The 20,014-nt window shown below is 43.1% G+C and overlaps 1 protein-coding gene across 1 annotated transcript in view; it reads left to right on the top strand.

Moving 5' to 3' along the window:
- Nucleotides 1-9,061: 9,061 nt before the first annotated feature.
- Nucleotides 9,062-20,014, top strand: part of CPZ (carboxypeptidase Z) — a 22,469-nt gene continuing 11,516 nt past the window's right edge. The window contains exons 1-5 of the mRNA XM_010136374.1: nt 9,062-9,081; nt 10,306-10,680; nt 11,449-11,661; nt 13,731-13,927; nt 14,851-15,012. Coding sequence (XP_010134676.1) covers nt 10,596-10,680; nt 11,449-11,661; nt 13,731-13,927; nt 14,851-15,012 — 657 coding nt within the window. The 5' untranslated portion in view covers nt 9,062-9,081; nt 10,306-10,595. The remainder of the gene's footprint in view (nt 9,082-10,305; nt 10,681-11,448; nt 11,662-13,730; nt 13,928-14,850; nt 15,013-20,014) is intronic.

Consider the following 20,014-nt stretch of genomic DNA (forward strand, 5'->3'; position numbering starts at 1 on the left):
CACGGTTAGGGGCCGCGCTGCCGTCTGTGGTGCCACCGTGTGGGCTCCTCAGCTTGTACAGCCGGCTTCTGAGGAGATACCGGAGCTGGACCGGGTCTGCATGCAAAAGAGATGCCCGAACCTTTTGCTACTTCCTGTCCCCTGTCCGAGTATTTGAAAAGCGTTCCAGGTACGTGGCATAGCCTGTCACATGTTCCTGTTGAGGACTGGAGCCGTTTGATCTGAAGCAGTGGAGGTGGGAGAGCAGCTAGAGCTTCTCCTGGCATAGCTCTGGCTGGCACGCTTGTCACCTGTGGGCCTCCCCCTCTTCCAAGCACCCTGCTGTTTCCCATCATCCTGGCTCGCTCTGCTCCTGAACCAGAGGATCCATCCTGAGGATCTCTGAGTTCAACCACTGGGGTTTAGAGGGTGTCTAGAGGTGTAAGGAAGACAGCTGGGTCAGGAAAAACCACCAGGGCAGGAGGCAGGGGACAGGTACTATACTTCTTCCGGAGCCCAGAACAGATTTTTTTACACTGGCTCCTCTCTAAGCTATGACATTGAGTAAGGCTGGTCGTTCTGTGGAAAGTCAGACTGACAGAAAAAGTGGCTTCACATACAGGTGCTGCACCTTTCCCCTCTTTGCTGTTCCCATCTCCATGGTGTGTCATGGCTTTTGCTAAGAGAAAAAGGGCATAGCTTCATGCTGGCCCCAGCTTCATGGGATCTGAGCATATTAGTTCGCTTACTGTGGACATTTCTAATGCTTGTTTCCTGGTGAAACCCGAGTGTGTGCCCACACAGACAGAGCCTCTCCAGCTACTGCTGCTCTCATGTGTGTGACTGCACTGGGTGACCTGTCAGTGGGCTGGGGACTGCTCCTCTGCCCTCAGCCACTGGTGCCAGTTGGGCCACTGATCGTGCTGTGGCTGTCATGGGCAAGGGCAGGCACTGGGCATGGCCACAGTACTGCGCCACGACGTGTGGGAGAGCCTAAGTTGTAGGAATCTCACCTGCTGCTGTCAAGATAGATGTGTCCAAGTCTTGTCAAAATAAAAAAACCCGCAAAACTAGGATTTACATCACGCATACTCACAAGATGAGAAAATCCAGCTCTCATAAACCCAGTTGTCATCACTGAGTCATGTGAGCTGCTCTGGGTTCCTGCCACTGACTCTAGTATTTCCACTCAATTATTATTTTAGCAACACTGATCTTCAGCCACAAGGCTGAAATGGGGAATGGGATCAGAAACAGCCATTTATGTGGGGAAAGCAGGTTTATATTGAGAATGTAACACACAGGTGTATCCTTTTACTGCTGAAATAGTTTATGTATGATTTTAATCTGAAGGCAAAGTTTTCTTCAGAATACTTGTTCAGGCAATTTTATAGTATGGGTGTCAATTCAAAACTTAGAATTCAAACTTGAACAAAAAACCCACTGCCCTAAAGCACAGCTAGGCTTTTAGCAAGATTTAGTAACATCAGTGAATGATCCCCTTTAATATTCCTAGATGTTGTTCTTTCCCTTCACACAGTCAGTTAGTAGTTGTTTGGGGGTGCTGGCAGGGTGATAGTTACCGTGGTCCCCTTTAGGCTGCCCAGGCCACTTGAGAGCCATCCCTTTCTCAAGCATGGACCAAATTTTGGATAAATGTCACAGGTGCCATTGTTTGAGGAGGGGCAGAACATGGAGATACCATGCAGAAGTCACCTTTCATGTTGTGATCATGGTGTTTGAGGCTGGTGGGCCACATCCTGGTCTCTGCTGGGCTTTTTTGACTGCTGATTCTTGTTTGGAGGGAGTCACCCTCCCAGTCTGATGCAGCTGTCACAGATCAATGGACTTTAAGGACTTAGGATTGCATTTGTCCATTGCAGAAATAAAACTGATATTTCAATCCCTTTGTTTATCCTATTGTAACTGCATTGATTTAATTGGCAATTTTTAGGTTTTACAGGGTTATAACAGGACACCCTTATCTAGGACATAGTATGAGATTAAGACACGGATTTAAGTCAAGTTTAACTGTCAATCTTTTGTAACATAAAAATACCACATTTGGCTACAACTCAACTACCTACACAAGAACCAGGTGTGATGTTAATGACAATAGTTCTTATACATATAAACCAAAGAAATGACAGTTATTATAGGGTGGCTGCATAGACTGTGCTTAAGAATAGGATGATGTTTAGGCAGATGTTTTGGAAGACACCAAAGATAAAAACCTCAACTTTTCAGATATGATCCTTTGTCCCGTGGCATTCAGCATAGTTGAACTTACTCAAAGGTAGGCTTTTGACTCCATGGTAAACTATGGCCAAAGCACTCAGAGACCTCTGTGTCCTTAGACAGTGGGAACTGAAAAATAGAGTATATAGTCACAAAGTAAAACTATGGAGACATCACAGCTCCAGACTTCCAGCCTAATAAGTGGTTTTCACCATTTTCCCATACCCCTAACAAAAATTTGATTCTTTAGGTGGTGGTTGTATAGATTTACTCACCTATTCCTCCTTCTCACCCCAGACATTGTTTTAACACCAGCATTCCCCAGATCTGAGCTAATTTCTTCTTTCTTCACTGACCAGACACTGAAGTATGGACTTTATTTGTCTCCAGGTCATCTTGGTGCACAGCAAATGTATATTCAGCAGCAACTCAGCCACACATGCGGCCTAGCAAGTCTTCAGACAATTTGACAGCTGCTGGTGTTGTCATTGTCTTTATTGCATCTTGTTTTCCCAATTGCTAATTTTTCTCTCACAGCTTGGAAAAGATCTCAACTGAGACCAAAATGGGCATTTAGTAGGTTTTGGGGGGAATTATGTTCAGGATTTTCAGCTGGAAGGACTCCGTGGAGCAGCACTTACTGGCTAGAGACACATCTGAGTTGACGCCGGGAATCCAGTCAGTAAGGGCAATGAGACAGGTGGTGAGGACAGACAGGCAGACAGAAATAGTCGTTGTCTCTTCTTTTAGGGTCCTACAACTGCAGCCCTGTTTGAGTTGTATCTAGACAATCAGAAACAAGGGAGAATTACTAGCCACTAGTGAGGCTGGCTTTGAGCCATCGCCAAGTGGCAGGTCTTGGTGTGCATCTGCAGACCCGTGGTGTGGTCTGCAGGTTGCGTGAATTTTCGTTACTCATGGGAAAGATTCAGCATCTTCTCACAGGCCCTAGGTGAATCCTGTGAGAGAAACAGTCCTGAAAGAGCTGACTGCAGTGTCATTGCTGTGGTAACACCTTCAGCAATTCAAGAAAAACGGGTGTTTAACCAAATGCCAGGCAACAGTTGGGTTAGAAAGAAGGGTGATTAATAACAAACACTGGCATGCATCTTCCTGCTGTGATCTTGCTCTGCAAATGAAGGCAGATTAGGCAGTAATCTCTTTCAGGTGCTTTCGGGCTTCTTCATGTGAGGGAGCAGAGCTAAAACAGGGCTTCTCTCACTGTCTGCATGTTGGGCTCCTGCATACTGCTTCTGCCCGTTTGCAAACGCATCGCTCCCCTGGGGCACTTACAGCAGTTGCTGGAGTGGAAGATTAGTAACAGGAATTCAGTCTGCTACTCACAAAAGATTCGATGTGTCCAGAAAAAGGAGTTAACCACCTGGGCTGCTTTTTGCAGTCATTCATCTCCCCTCCAGTTTTCCTGGAAGTCCTTATTTGTGGCTGGGGATTTTCTCCACTTCTGCCTCTGCAGCTGTGACTTAGATATGTAGCTGCCTTCTCTCCTGGGTGTTCTGCTTGACCATTTTCCCCCTAGCCAAGCTGTTCAGCTGCCATATTCCTCTGCCACTGGTTCCCTTACTTCTCCACCCCTCTTGCACCCTCCTCCTGTTGATTCTGATCCATTGTAGTATTTTATGATGGATCATGTCTCTCTCTTGTCCCCGTGCTGTAGGCAGGAGCTAGCTCTGGAGGCAGGCTGTGTTTTGCCATTTGCAGGTGCTGTTGCAATGCTTTACAAAATGGTACAGCCCAGCAGTGTTTGCATACTACTGCTGACAGTAAGTTTTGTCTCTTTGGTGTAACCAGAATATCATTGCAAAGTCTGACTTGATGAACGGCGTAGAGCCACAAGGAGAGTAATACTAGTGTGATCAGAAACTGAAATGCTTTGTTTGAAAAAGCACAGGTTTTGACTGTAGACACACTAAAATGAATACATATGTCTTCCAGTTTAAACCGGTATTGTAAGAAATCCAGAAAGCTGGTGGGGGTTGTGCTGGTCTGTACAAGATAAATAATCTAATCTTGTTTGATCTGTCAGCCATAACAATGCAATTGCATAAGCCTCGCTGAATGATTAAGATATTTTGAATTTAAGACTGGCCCTGGGGCTTATTCTGTATCCCCAAGTGCCCAAGTCTCTTGTTGGCTTTGCTCTTGAAAGGGCAAGTGGCCAAGCCATGGCACTGGAAGTAGCTGTTGAGCTCTATTGTCTGGGTTAGGGTTAATCACAGCAGCTTGCTTCTTTCACTGCTGAATCATCAAGGGGAAAAAATGTAAGCTTGGCAGTAAAATATGTATGTGCTGCATTGTAGACTTTCAAGCTTGCCTTTGCAAATTAAAACCAGAAGCGTATATTATAGAGAAAGGCTCAGAAAGCTTGAAATGGCTTTTCTCATCTTTGGTAAGTTATTTTATCCATAATCTTAAATAGAAACTGTGCTACTGAAAGGACTTTTGTAGCTCTGATGGAATAGCACAAAAATAAACAGAAAAAATTGAAAAGGCTGTTCTGGGTCAAGGAAGAAAAGGGTCTCTCTGTACCAACCTGTCTGCACATGGGACTATATGAGAGGAGGAAGCAGTCTTCTGAGTCCAGGGAAACCCCTGCTCAAAAAGTGGAAGAGGTTTGGCCTCTTTCAAGCACAGAAGCAGCAGCAACTGAAGCTTGCCAAGTTAATCTAGAGACTGGAGAAATCTCTGTATATATTGTCGCCTGTCATTCCTCTTACAAAAAAGAGAAAGGGAGTGGATGAATGCTTCTGGCATTGCCAGCTCTTTGGCAAAATGAGCTATAATGGGTGGGAACAGGGATTTGTGGATCGTTTCTGTGTGCAGAGACCCAAACCCATAGACGTAGGACTCCAGGAGCAGAGCATGCAACTGCAGCTCAGGAGCTGGCCTTGGAGAGTTTCCTGCCGTCTGCTCTCCAGGCTGGCAAGCTCTGGCCCAAGTACGTGCATCCACACTTATTTGTATAAGTACACATGCTGGAGAATTATCTTTGGCCCTTGCAGAGCCACATCCTCCAAAACATATGCAAGCCTTGGCGTTAGGAAGCATAGGAAAAGTCCAAACACCACATCAGCACAGATACACATTTAAAACTCGCTATAAAACAAGGTACTTATGAGACATTTTCTCTCTTGCTTTTATGTATATTAACTCCTGATAACCTGAAAGCTCAAGCTGTTTCACTCCTGGGTGTTCATAAGACAGAGCTATGGCTGATACATGGATTGTATGGCGGCTTGCACAGGGCTGTGGTGGGGAGAGCTGTTACAGTTTGAGCAGAGCTGGCCTCCAAGGTGGAAGAAGCTACAGAGATATCTCAGGCAGAGAGAGACAGAGAGAAAACAGCAGAGTATGCTGCAACAATGTGAGGCTTAGATCTAGGTTTAGGACCCAAGAGGAAGGAGTCAGTCTTGTTGTTAGTCAATGAGAGAGCCTTGCTAGCTCTGAGTTTGTGAGGGACATCCTGGCCAAAAGTAGTGCAAAAACTTTATCCTGGTTGAAGAATCGCCCTTGCTTATCATGTACTGAGATGAACTACTTCAGTTCCCGTGGGAAAGGTTTATATGGATTTTGATTCCTCATCTGAAAAATAAATCTATCCTCTTCAGTCAGTGTCTTTGATAACGAGAAATAGCCATGTGGCTTAATAGGTTGCCTCTGCCTGTAAGTGTGGTACAAATAACAATGTAGAGCCAGGTAGCAGACTGTCTTTACTTCTCCTGTGCTAGCATCTACTCCTGCTCACAGAACAATCCAGTCCTCTTGTGAACCCAGATACAGCAGATGACTTAGCAAAATTATGCATGTCTCTTCCATCAGCTCTTCATTACCTCCCAAAACCTCTCCTGGCCAGCTGGGCAGAAAAAAACATCTGCTAAATGCAGCAAGACTGCTGCTGCTTGAAGAGCCAGAGCAGGAGGAAGCAGGAGCACCATGCCCAGACCCCGTCTGCTGCATTTTCCCTTTGGTTTCCTCTGCTTATTCCAGCATGTTTCCAGAATACCTTTGTGCTCCAGCTGCATAAGCAGAATACTGAGACACCACTGAGAACAGGTTTGTGCCACGTATCAAACTGACTGATGGTTATAGCACTCCTGCAGAGTAATAGCGGTCTGGGAGATTGCATGTGCCTCAGTTTCATTATTTGATTAGTGTGTGTTGGAGAGACAAACAAAAAGGACGTTTGTAGCTTGGTCAAGAAGCCAGTAGAGGGGAAATGCCTTTTACCTTTGAGGAAACATGAGCAGCTGTAGAAAGACCGGTCATACTCCCCAAACGAACCCATGAAGAGCTGTGCTTAGCACACATGACCCTCTAGTCTAAAACAACAGCTACAATACAGTCACTTTCTGCTGAGGAGAGAAAAAAAAGTCTCAAGAATTTCTTAGCCACCATTCAAGGTAATGAAGGGGATTCATTGGTAATGGCCCTGGTGATAACCAGAGAGAGTGTCACTCTGCTCGTTGGGACATAACTGAACACAAGCCTTTCCCATGCACACCAAGTTTTCCCTTCTGTATGGAGCGTTTGGTTGGCTCCAGACTCATGTCCAAGGCCTCGGAAGTTGTGGGTGTGATGGCATTAAGGTATAAGACTATCCAGATTCAGGGAGGTAGTGACATCCAATTTTATCATCAGGATTAATTGTTAGAGCTTTTACTAGAAGGAGTTACTCCTTTCTCTTCCTCAGCTAGCAATGATTATCCCCAGATGTAAAACTGCATGCAGTATCAGGCTGAGATGAAGCTTCTTTACAAATTCCTTGAACTTAATAACTAACTCACAGAGGGAATTATGCCTAACTAAGGGAAACAGTGAAATCCTGTAACAGAAGGCACTGCTGATGAACCAGGTATTGTTTATTGCTATTAGCATAATGTATCAAGCCAGGAAAAGAGATTGTATGGGTAGAATTTTTTTCCAGCTTGCTGCTTGCCAGAACTTGCTGGTGTTGGACATGGGCTGTTTCTGCTAGTTCTGATCCCTCATTTATTTTATGAGGTAATGTGGATCAATGACGTTTCATAATATACAACCAGACTCATTTCCAATTAAATGTCTCCCTTCAAGATAAAAATCCAGGGTTAATTTTGTTCTTGGTACAATAATTTTATTTTGGCTAAAGAATGATTAACTCATTAGCAACACATATGCAGATGATTACATTTAACAAATATGCCAGAAATAGAAGTTTAAACTTCCCTTAGTAGGAAAAAAAGACGACATAATGAATTTGTCAGCTCACTGAGCAAGAAGCTAGTTGCCTGTCCCTCCAGTGAGAGTTACAAGAAACAGCAACATAGCTAGATACCCAATGTATCAGAAGGCAGACAGAGCTTGCAAGTAGTGGCTTAGCTCCTTAGTGGTGAAAAGATCTCTGATATCTTGGTAGCAATATTTTTCTTTAGTTGCCAGTATCGGAGAAGAGCCATATAGGATTATTTGCTACAGGAGCAAAACAGGCCTATCCCAGGTCATCAAAGCACATTCCTTCAAAATCAAGAGAGCTTTGTTTATTTGACATAGTAAAGAGAATATTGAGGGGATCATAACATAATGAAACACACAATGAAGGCACACACCAGGGAGCACAGAGAGCCCTTTAAGCTAAAGGACCATGCTGGCACAACAACACATGGATGTAAACTGGCCAGGAATACTTTTAGGCAGGAAATTAAAAGGCAATTTCTACCATTAGAGGAGTAAGCTTTTGGAAAAGCTTTCCCGTGAGAGTAGTTAAGGAGGAAAATAATTAGTTCAAAATGTTATTAAAAGGATTATAAAATGTAGTTGCTAGAAATAAGATGAAGTAGGATGGGGAAGAAATGCATCCCCTCATATCCACCAGAGGTGTCAGGGCTCGGCAGCTCAATGCCTTTTTCAAACATAGGCCTGATGGATTTCTTCCACAACCACACTTTGGATATATTGTCAAGTTCTCTCTTTTTAAAGTGGATCAAAGACCAGCTTATCAGTGTGCTTGTCTGTCTGTGCCCTGCTCCTGATTCCCGCAGTCTGTCCTGTCTGCTTATTAAACTCCAACTCTTTGCCTGGGTGAGTGTTTCTCTTTTCTTATGTGCAGATGTGAGTGTATGGGGCTCTACATGCCAGTGACTGGCGTGAGACCATGGGTCGAAGGGACTTTGTGGGTCTGGGGGGACCAGAGTCCATGTGCTTTTTATGTGTATGTCAGCATGTGCAATTGTGAGCAACCCCCAAGCTGGACTAGTACTGGACAGGAGAAAGATTTGGGAGCTGGGTATTGAGTGGCTGTGATCCAGGGCCTGATACTGAAGAGGTCAGAGGGTCTTAAAGTTGGCTGCTGGACAAACTGGGAGGTCCAAGCCAGCTATTGAGAAGACCATGGTGTCTGGGGCTTGGTTACCAGTGAGACCTGAGGTCTGGGGAAGCTACCAGAGAAACCAGGATGTGTGTCAGCGCTTGAGGCAACTGGGAGATCAGCGGATGCAGGGGGCAGCTACTGGGTAAACTGAGCCTAGCTACTGGAGGTCCACTGTGTCTAAGCTAGCTGCTGGAGGGATCTACCTGTACTTCTTTTCCATCAATGATCTTTTGTCATAATTAGCCAGAGATGGGAACGGGATGATACTTTTCGTGGTGTGTTTTCCTGTGCTATTATCTCTCTGTATATATATGTAATATGCACATATTGAGAATGCATGCTTGTCCCTGGTATGGCTGGACCTCAGGACACAGAGCTGCAGCAGCCTCTGTGGGGCTACCAGATTGGACAATCCTAACATGAGGTAGGTGCCACAAATACCTGCTGCATAATGCTTTATTTTCCCTCTTTATTTGCAGGTCAATGCCAAACTGCACAGAAAGGTATGATGTGACTTTGCTCGCTGTCCTTGGAGAATCTTGAAACCTTAAGTATTTCTTCGTTATTTCCTGACAAGTTTTCTAATGTTGGTGCTATAGTAAGTCTTGTTCCTACAGAGATGATCTCTTTCACACAAAGTAGGATTTTGCTGCTGCGACAATGGCATTTGTTACCCATCAGAGACACTAGCAAGAGAAGGTGGCTCAACCGTAGGCCTGTTACTGTAATGGCCAGTAATTTTACAGAGTCACATCTCTCTATTGCTCTATTTTCACCTTTGGGTGGGTTGAAGCTATTACGAACATTTATCCTTCTTAAGACCTCTTAACTTGATTTCTTAAGATGTATTAGGTTTATGAGAACATTTATGATGGCTTGCTAGTAAGTGAAGAGCCAGAATAACTTTCGTTCTCTTTGCACAATTTCTATCAAACTTCAAAAAGGGTCTGGAGTTTCAGAGATATGAAAGTCTTTTGAATTTTGTGGGGCCAAGCAAAGGAGAGAGATACCTTCCCCGCTAAAGACAAAAATCTGTATGTTCTCACACCTCATCAGTGACTCTATACTAAAAGGCAAGGACAGGTGAGAGAGTGGTATCACAAATACACTTTATACAGGAATCTGAATTTTTCCCATGTTAGACAAGAGCATGTTCACACCACAGCAGGGGATTCTTCTGTCTTACGGATTTGCTGGTGTTTAATAAGTTCAAGCTGTATTTGTAATTTAAATCAGTATTTAAATCAGAGTTGAGTATGTGACAGCCTTTCCTTTGGAAACCAAGTTTTATTAATTTTGGGGTTTCCAAGATATTTGTTAAATTAACTCCCATGTAGGCCTGGTACTCCAGTGCTTTCTGGACAGGGATTTGTCCTTTTATTGCTGTTCAGGTATTGAATTAGCAAAATAAATATTTTTTTAGGAATGGTGCTTATCAATCAGATAACCCCTGATACCCATCAAATTGTCAGACTCCATTTGAATTCTGAATGACATCTACTTTCATTACTGTTTGCAATCGATGTCCAGACCAAGCACACTTCCTATCATCTTTCTATACGTGGTTTTAGACATCAAATTAATTTGAGAGTATTGTAAAGTGCCTCCGGTCTATCTGTGAGGGGAAAAAAAAAAAAAGGTTCATTTATATTTTATTTGTTGTCTTTTAACTCTTCAGAATGTGAGTGAAGCAAGTTATTTTTCGTATGTTCATCTCCTTTTCACAGCAAAATGTGTGGACATTGCCTTAAGTTCTTGTACTGATGTTGCCTATACTCAAACGAGGTATCCTAATTTTCTGGATCAGAAGTCTCGAGAAGTGATTGAATACAGCTCTGAGTACATCCTCATCAGTGTGCTGCACAACTTGCTCCAGGGAGAATGCAATCCAGACCTGAGGCTCCTGGGCTGCTCAGTGCTGGCCCCACCATGCGAAAAAGACAAAGTTATAAAGCCCTGCAGGCATGTCTGTGAAAACCTGAAAAAAGATTGCCTCGCTGCCTTTGATGCAATAGACATGGCGTGGCCCTACTTCTTAGACTGTGACCGCTTTTTTGCTGGGGAAGAAGAGGGATGCTTTGACCCTCTGGCAAAGCTGCGAGGTAAGGGAGGAAGCTCTGCTGACATGTCTTACTAGTCTAGATGGGAACGGTCTCGTCTCACTCAGCTTGACATGTCTATGGCACAAAACCTCTCCGCTTGTCATCTCAGCTTGTAAAGTGTGATTCATTTTGTCCCACCTGTTTTAAACACTTAATTAAACTGCTCAAGAAGCATCTGTTCCTCTCCCTCATAAAGAGCATCAAGACAGGCAGCTCAGAGCTAGATGTTTGGACTGCCAATGTGCATTTAGATAAGCCCTGCCCTGTGTGATAGCTGTCTGCTTAGTTGAAATATTTTATTTAAAAACTGAAACTTTAATGCACTCGTAAATTCATGACTACTTGACAAGTTTAACAGCTCATTAAAATGATCTCATTAATGATTGTCACTAATTTTTGTCTGGATGAAGAAGATCCAAATAGCTGAAGACAGCTGAATCTCATAAATAACAAATTTGATCTACCAGATTCAAAGAGGAAAATCTGTACATTTTGTGACTAAAATGTGCTAGGCACGCCAAAGGCCAAACTATAGCTTGAATTTGCACAAGACATTTGTCAGCGTGCATATGCATTATTATGATTTCACAAACAAAATATGCCACAGTAAATAGCGTAGGGTGTACTACATAGATTTGAGGTTTTGATTGCAGCTCTGTTTTCTATAATTCTACTACTGAAAAAGGTATTTTGCAGAAAATCGCAGGCATTCATAAAATCCTCTGAGCACCGTGGTTTTAAGCACTGTCTTACCATTTTTCTTTGCAGGAGAAGTATATGTTGAGGAAGATTTGCCTTCAGACTTGCCAGCAACCTTTATTCGGTTCAAACACCATTCATATTCCCAAATGGTGAGCATGTTGAAGAAGACTGCTGCTAAGTGCTCCCATATTGCAACAACTTACAGCATAGGTCGCAGTTTTGAAGGGAAGGATCTTTTTGTGATTGAGTTTTCCACCAAGCCTGGACACCATGAACTGCGTGAGTTATGTCAGGGTTGATTGGGTTTCTTGAGGAGAGTCCAGATGATCCGAGTGAAAACAGGTCCTTTTAAAGGGATATCACTTAAACTGTAAAAAAATGTTAATGAAAACCCTTCCTCCTCCTTTGAGATCCTAAATTGCAGCAATAGCTGTTGATTCACTGTAGCGATTAGAATCTGGTTGCAATTTCCTAATTCTATGACCTCCGTTTATGACCATGGTTGACATTCCTTTTTCCTAGATGAATGTCCGTGTACTTGGTTGCAGTGATATGGCTATTATTTATTTGTTCCCAACGTACAACGAAGTTGGGATAGTTTTCTGTTACTCACCTGCCCTCTCCATCATCTACCACTTAGTCTACTTTTATTTATCACTGCACTGTCGCTTTCTCTAAGTAATGCCCGTCCCTAGTCTAAACATAGTTCTTCACAGGATAAAATATGTACAGCTTGTGAGAAGGCCTCAGGTACAAAAGGACTTTGACATCAATAAAAGGCAATACAGCATAGAAAACAATCCTCCTGAACAGAGATTCAGGTCGGTGCAACACCTGTCAGTGTAACAGGTGAATGATACCAGGAATTCATGATTTCACAGCACTGAATACCTTTAGGAGTCCTCACACTTGTCTGCAAAGTAAAAGAGTGCTGATCTCTATGTTGTAGATTCATCACTGAGATAACAAGGGCAACATTTTAAATATTCTAAATTCTTCAAAACGCAGATCATTTTGTTGGAGAGTATTAGCTATTACTTTCCAGTTACCAACTCCCAGCTCAAATATAGTACCTGGTTAAATCTGGTGGACTGCTATTGCTGCATACCAGAGTCTCAGGTTGCTTCTCATCAGACTAGTTCCAGCGTCAAAGCAACCTCAGCAATACAGTAGAACTGAAATACATCTGACTTAATAATTTATTGAGATTATCTCAGGTCAAGCTACCGTGTCCTCTGTGTTCTGTGCTGCAGGGGAGGCAGAGAAGACAGCAGAGTGGTGTTATCTGTGTTTACTCTTGGCCACGCTGCCTTGCATGGTGTAGAGGTGTTTTGAAGTGCCTTTAAACTTGATCAAGATCCCAATAGACGTCTTTAACAGATCAAAGATCTACAATACTATTTCCTGGCCTATCATGCTTCCTCTCTTGTATAAAGAAAAGAAGTTACAGGTGTCTCTTTAAGCTGATACTCCATTTGCCAGGAAAACACAAAGTCTATGAATCAGGCTTTTAAATCAAGACTGCGATATGGCATGATGAAAGAAGGTAGTTTAAAATGTTACCTAGCATTTCTTTCTGAATCTGTTGCTTGATGCTGCTTGGGACAGCCTAAAAGAGGGTGGAAATACCTTCAGAGCTGGAGATTTTGCCAACCTGAGTAAGCTGGCATAATAGCTCTGTGACAGCTCTCCTCCAGTGTCTAGAGCTCAAGGCTGGCCAGGATCAAAGGTGAAGATGAAGGGATAGACAGGAAAGGGGGTCTCCAAAGTGAATCTGTTTTCTGCTGAGGAAGGATGGAAATTGAGAGAATAACTGCAGGGAATTGTGAAGTTATGTGTTTCTAATAGTCTTATTCCAAGGCTATTTAGCCTGAATGCCACTTTTTATGGATGACCTAATTTCTGTTCCAAAGAGAGGGGTAATGTATTACACATCTGCAGGTCGTTTCTAGGATCTCTGACAATATAAGACATTGAAGCTGCCCAGAGTAAATGAGTGTGTCAGGGGTGTATTTTGTTCCCTCCCACTCATGGCTTGACATTTTTGTTTGCAGCATTCTTTGTTCACAATTAATGATGAGTCCAGCTCAGAGCAACAATTGCTTCTTAGGGTTTGGGATCCTGAAAGTGCAGACTTACTTTATTTCACACTTTTCAAATTGTTGCTGAACTGACTTTTAATGGAGGGAAATTCACCTGGAACTGGTGCGCTGTTTACAGGAACATTTACATTAGGTTAGTGTAAATAATACTTTCTGACTCATCAGTAAGCTATTTGGTTTATTCTGCTTTTGGAAGCCATCCATGTATAATCAAATTAAAGCATCTCATTACTTCACATTTCACAGTTAAGCCAGAATTTAAGTACATTGGCAATATGCATGGAAACGAAGTTGTGGGGAGAGAACTGCTAATATACCTTGCACAGTATCTGTGTTCGGAGTATCTTCTTGGGAACCCTCGCATCCAGACCTTGATTAATAACACCAGAATTCATCTCCTACCTTCACTCAATCCTGATGGGTATGAACTGGCTGCAGAAGAGGTAAAAGTCTTTTTATAAGGAAATTATGAGGTCTTCGTGTTTCCAAAATTCCCCATGGGAAAGGACAAACCAGGAGGGAATGTGGGAGGGAAAGTTAATAACTGGCAGAAGCCCAGGCTGGTTTGGTGGTAGGTTGCTTTCCAAAGATGACGTGGACAGAGCCAAGAGGAAATCAGAGCCATGTTTGACATTTTTGCTGCCTGCATGTGATGACATGGGAATGACTGTGTTACGTTCTCACACAATTAGCACTCTCTGCTATCAGTTCTAGAACAAAATACCCACTGACTCACTGTAATGACTGTGAAATTATTCTGCAAGAAATCAGAGTTTATTACTGTGTAATAGATGTTCTTCCTCTTTTAGAAGAGCAGGTATAGTGCAATGGGAATGCTTTCTCTCCTGTCATGCTTTCATGGCAGTTTTCAGAGATTGGCTGATGTCTGAAGATCTGTGAAAGCAAAACTTCTATTGTATGTTACCTGACTATGTTTCTTTTCACCTCACTTTTATCACTAGCACCATTAGCATGAAAATACGATCTTTTATTTTCTGCATTGCTCATGTCTGTTGTATGAGTCTGGAGTTACTTCATTCTGACTGATTCTGTCTTGGAGCACCAGCTGTATTTTCTTTTTCTCCTCTAACCCAGCCTGCATGCTGCTCTGTGCTGAGTAAGAAGCTGCTGTGCTCCTCTCATGAGTCACACCAGTGAGTGAAATGCTTCCTGCATGCTAGTTAGTGCATTAGTGTTCATGGGGATAAGAGATGGTTAATGAGTGTGGTTTTTAACAGTGTAGACATTTTCAGTTTACTTCTTTAAAAACTTTCACTTGATTAAAATGGCATTTTAAACAATTTCCACAAAGTGATATTTTGAAATGGAAAGTTATTCTGAGGTTGGCTGCTATGTTACAAATTAGGGAGCTGGTTACAATGGATGGATCATTGGACGGCAGACAGCTCAGAACCTAGACCTGAACAGAAATTTCCCTGATTTGACGTCTGAGGCTTACAGAAGAGCTGGGATTAATGGGGCCCGCCTTGACCACATTCCCATTCCACAATCTTACTGGTGGGGTAAGGTATGAATTACAAATTTTATAAATCACATATACTACAGAACAACTCAGGAATTAGGAAATGGAGACTGCCTAGTCTGGAGTTATTCTCTGATAATCAGATTTTATAAATTGGACTAAACTGGACAGGGTCAGAATTGGCATGAAGAATCATGGTGTAGGTCTGGCCAAAGGGGCAGGTGTCACAAATAATTGGGAAAATTTGTGGACAAATCGGGTTTTGCTGTTTTAAATCAAGAATTATGACTGTTAGGTAAGGGTCACAAGTATGTAAAGTTTCATTGTTAGTGATACAAACTGTGCTAGCGTGTTAAAGACTTTATGGACTTGGCTCTCATTGCACTAAGCTCTGCACAGGTTTGATGCAATAGTGGTTTCTGCTTTGGAAGACATACGAAGGTTTCATGTGAAGTTTATTCTATTTTACACATGTAATTGTACAGCTCCTAGCTCATGTCACTAGATGTGCAGGTCACAAGCTTAATAGTTTCCAACTTTTGACTGAATAATGACAGACAGAATGACAATTAGTCAATGCAAGTAGAGTACAGAGTCTCAGATGGGAAAGAAGGGTTGAGAGCAGAGCCTGGGGTCAAGTGAAAACAACTGAAAAAAAGGGAAATTTGAGGAAAAAAGTCTAGAGAGATAGTCTTGATTCACCCCAGCTGTGTATAGTAGTTTTCATAGCTGTACAACTGAGAACCATGTGTAGATATCAAACTGACACTTTACTTCAACAAATGAATGGTGTATGAAGAATATGAAGAATCTCAGGAGCAGAATTAGGCCCAGCCTTACAGATAGCTGGCATGAAATCACATTCTTTGCAGAGGTGACCTGAGAATTGCAGGTGGGAGTTCTGAGCTGGATGCACTTCAGAGTCTTGCCTGGTATCCCAGCAGGTTTGCTTTGCAAACTGAGGCTTGGAGCCAACCTTGTTCTCTTCCTAGGAAACCCTCTTCCTCATTCTCTAAAGACAGGACTTTGGCTGGATATGCCTGTGTTTCATGGTAATTCCTGGAAGAAGTCTCACTTCAGTTCAGTATCTGTCATCCTGTCCCCATAGGGCAAAACAAGATTACTCAGTCAGGAACCTGCCAGCTTTTATAACATGAAGTAATGTTCACTCAGAAGAACATGCTAGATCAAAAATGCATAATAAAACAACAGTCATTGCAAACATATATATATGTTTTTTAGCTTACTGGGAGTCACTCATAACAGACCCTCTTGCAGAGCCCATTTCTCCTGATCACAGCTTCCCACTGGGAAGTTGACAGCAAGTGTTGTCTTGCTCTCAACCTTGTCAAGACTGACCAGTCTACACAGCTCCAGGTCTGTTACCTGCCAAGTTTTTTGACCCCAACCAATGTGCTTTCCTGTGGGAAATGCTTACAGAGAGGAACTGTCTTAGGAACATGAATTCACAGTTACTTATTTCAGTTCTTGTCAAGGTTGTATGGCTCAGCCACCAAGCACTGCCACCAGCCTGTCCACAAAGGCATGGCTGATGAATTAAATTGTGTCTGCAACATCTCACTTACAAGACACAGTCTTTTCTTTTCATTGCCCTTTACAAAATCAGTAGTGAGGGTGCCAGTCTCCTGGGAACTCCTTCATAGGCTCTGTTGTCCCCCGAGCTATGTGCAGGTAGGCTACAGGAGTGCCTAGTATGCTTGAAAAAGTCATTGGAAAGTGCCTTTGGTTTTCCATGGAGGTATCCGGGAAAGCTGCTTTTGCCCTTTTGGACTGGACATAATTGCTGTGCAGCAGACTTTGAGGTATGAAGGAAAGGATGGAGATCTTCCTCCAGCCATGTGCTCACTCTTTGTCTGTATCCAGAGGCGGAGGATTGAAGGCCCAAGCACCACTGAGGAAGGACAAACATGGCTTTGACCCCTCTGTGTCAGTGCCGTGTGTGAGTTGTAAGCTTGTCTCACACTGTGCAACCCACAGTCCCTGTAAATCAGGGGTTTCTGGCTCTAACCTCCTCACCCTCTCCTCAAGTCCTGCTTCTGCCCTAATCTTTCTGATGATCTTTGAGATAGGCAAAGGTAGGTGGCAGCTTGCAGAAGTCACTTTTCAACCATGTATTTAGCTTTCTAAGACACTGTGTAACATCACTGTAGAGGACTGAATGGCAAATGTCTAATATTTATCCCACAGTTACCCTCACTGCAGTGGCCAGCTCTGCTCCACTTGCAGTGCTGGTCACCTCAGGGTGCCTGTCACCACAGGCAAGTGACCAGGAAGCCATGGCACACAACCACTCTCTGTCTGAGCTCTGCCTCAATGGGGTTATAAATACATCCTTTCTTCTGTGAAACTTTTCTTTTCTTTTGAAGAAGAACTTGAAATAAGGTGGTAGTCCAATGATTCATTCCTCAGAGCACCAAACCTCAGGGAACCTCTGGATGCTCTCCTGATCCCAGAGAGAGTCCTGAGCTAAACAACACCCAAAGCATCTCCAAATCCATATGCTTTGCAGAACAAATGAGGTAACAAATCTGCCTGTGACCTGGACGGCACCACAAAATCTCCTTGCCGACTGCGGTTTCCCATGGTTCAGAAACCTGTCAGTAAGCGGTCTTGCAGCTTACTCAAGACCCTCTCCTCTGCCAATGGTATCACAGGACAACCAAATCAGCCCACTCCAGTTTTGTCAGGCAGAGGAACCTGTAGCTCTCACAGTAGTCAGCTTCGTGCATGCAAAACCATTAGATTGGATGTTTCAACACCAGCCTCTCAGCTTTCGTTTACTTAATAGCGTTTATTACCTGCCTTATTAAAGTAATTATCTGAGTACTGCAGGGCATTGTATAAAGATCAGAAAATGGAAAACAAGCTTCCAGCCAATCCCATAAACTCAGGAGAGATTCTGCCTCCCCATAACCCTTGCTATACAGAGTGCTTTGTTCCCCATTATTATGAATTATTGTAGTAAGCAGTCTAAGGGCTCAGACTGAGAGACTTCAAACTTCATCCGAAATGAAGACAGTTAAATTGGCTTGATTCAAGCAGAATTTGGAAGTCTGTGTCAGTGGAGGCTGGCATAGTCTTTAGGAAAATGAGTCTGGATACTTCTAAAAGGGAAAAAAGAAATCTTTGAAAGCCATGGAGATAGTGACTAATTGCAGTATAATTGACAGAAATGAGATTTAGGTTTTAAGAGGATAGTGGCCATTCCTTGTACTTATGCAGAAATAATTTAGCTGTTTAGCTGTTTTCTAACTATGTCCCAAATTGTTCATGTGAGATGAATACTTTAAAATTTATCTATCTCCTCTGATTAAAAAGCAAGAGCCCTGGTGAAAAAAAAAAAAAAAAAACCAAAAAACAAACCCCACCAAACCCACTTAAAGGAAAAGTCTATGAATAGTCAAAGGCCACAGTGACACAGACAGCATCTGCTGTCATCTGGTAGAGCTGAACGAAGATGTGCACATTTCAAAGCTTTAATCACTGTACATGATGTCACTGAAACGCTATTAAGATAAAAATAGTGACATTGAAATTCCTGATTTTCCACAACACTGGCTTCAATAAGACATTGGTTCTGTGACACAGCAGTGCCTCATGGCTTATGCAGGTAACTAGCGAGCAAGTTGGCTAATCAGGGGGAGGGACTGAATTTAGGAGCTCTCTAAATAAATCTTTGCATTTCACCCTTGCCCACTGAACTGCAGAAGCAATTTAAAAACCTTTGTATCAAGGTGACAGACTGCTGTTTGAAAACAGGGCTGATTCCGTCATCAGACGTGTCCTCTTTCTCTGTCGGCAGTGGAAGCTGGGGCAGCTGCAGGCAGGGCAGCAAGCTGCTGAGATTTTGGGACAGCATCCATCTAGTGAGTGCTGATGCTGTGGGGCTTGAAGGGTGCAGGCTTGGTGCCAGGTCCTCAGCCGCTCTGTGAACACCCAAACAGGTATCCATGGGGCAGACAATGCCACTTGCAGCCCCTTACAAGCCATCTGGTGACTTCTGCTCTTCAGAAAAAAAAAGATGGGCTCAAAAGGTGATGAGAAGTTCAGGTGAGAGTGGTTAGTTCAGTCACAAATTCCCTTGGGATAAAGGTCATTATCAGGCCATCCCGGGAAACTATAGAAAGACCAGAGAAGCAAATATTTTGTTGCAGGTAGCATTCTTCAGACACTGACAGGTTCCTTGTTACAAAGCCTGATGGGCAGTTTTCTTCTCCCACCTCTGTGTTGTGTGAGTGGTTATGTGAGTCTGCAAAAAGTGCAGAGCACTTGTTCCTTCTTTTCTGAGTGCCCTTTGACTTTTTAAAAATGTTTTTCAGGTCATGCCCTTCCTGGAAACTCTATGTCTAATCTTCACATTTATGCAAAAAACCTTGGTTAGGTTTCTTTGTGCAAAGTACGTTCTCTGTGTTCCTGAGTTGGTCAGTCTTTTCCTGTTACATCTCATCTTACATTTAAATTGCCTCTTTATTATACCGACATTGAAGGGGTTGTAACACAGAGATTCAGAAGCTGCCACTATGTGACAGATAAAATGGACCTATCCCATTTCTCCTAGGACAGGTGGCACAATCTGACTTATGACCATATGGTAACCACAAACTACTGATTTATTGATTCACCTTACAGCAGTGGCAGCCCTCAGGTTCCTATTTCTTCCCAAGTAGAAGGTATAGCCTTTTCACGGCTGCGCTGGCTGGAGGCTCTAGTTCAGCTCAACAACTACAGAATGGCATTTTACGGAAATCTGAAAACTAGGAGGGCTTGGGTAACAACTATGGCATTTTTAAGGGAGATAAGCCTTCTGCCTAAGTCAGGAATGGGAATCCTTCCAGGTGAAACTGTGTATAGACACGGCTTTCTCCTGAGACCCTTTATTTTCTACCTCGTTGGCAGGAGCCCATGGTGCACCTTTGCTTCGCATTGTTGTGCTCTGCTCCACACCTAAGTTTGTGCTGCTCACTGCAACTTCAAAGCTGTAATCTACCTACAGCAGAATAGGGACTAATCCAAAGAAAGCAGGAAT

The sequence above is a fragment of the Buceros rhinoceros genome, unplaced genomic scaffold (genome assembly GCF_000710305.1).
Source record: "Buceros rhinoceros silvestris isolate BGI_N320 unplaced genomic scaffold, ASM71030v1 scaffold12095, whole genome shotgun sequence".
Classification (NCBI taxonomy): domain Eukaryota; kingdom Metazoa; phylum Chordata; class Aves; order Bucerotiformes; family Bucerotidae; genus Buceros; species Buceros rhinoceros.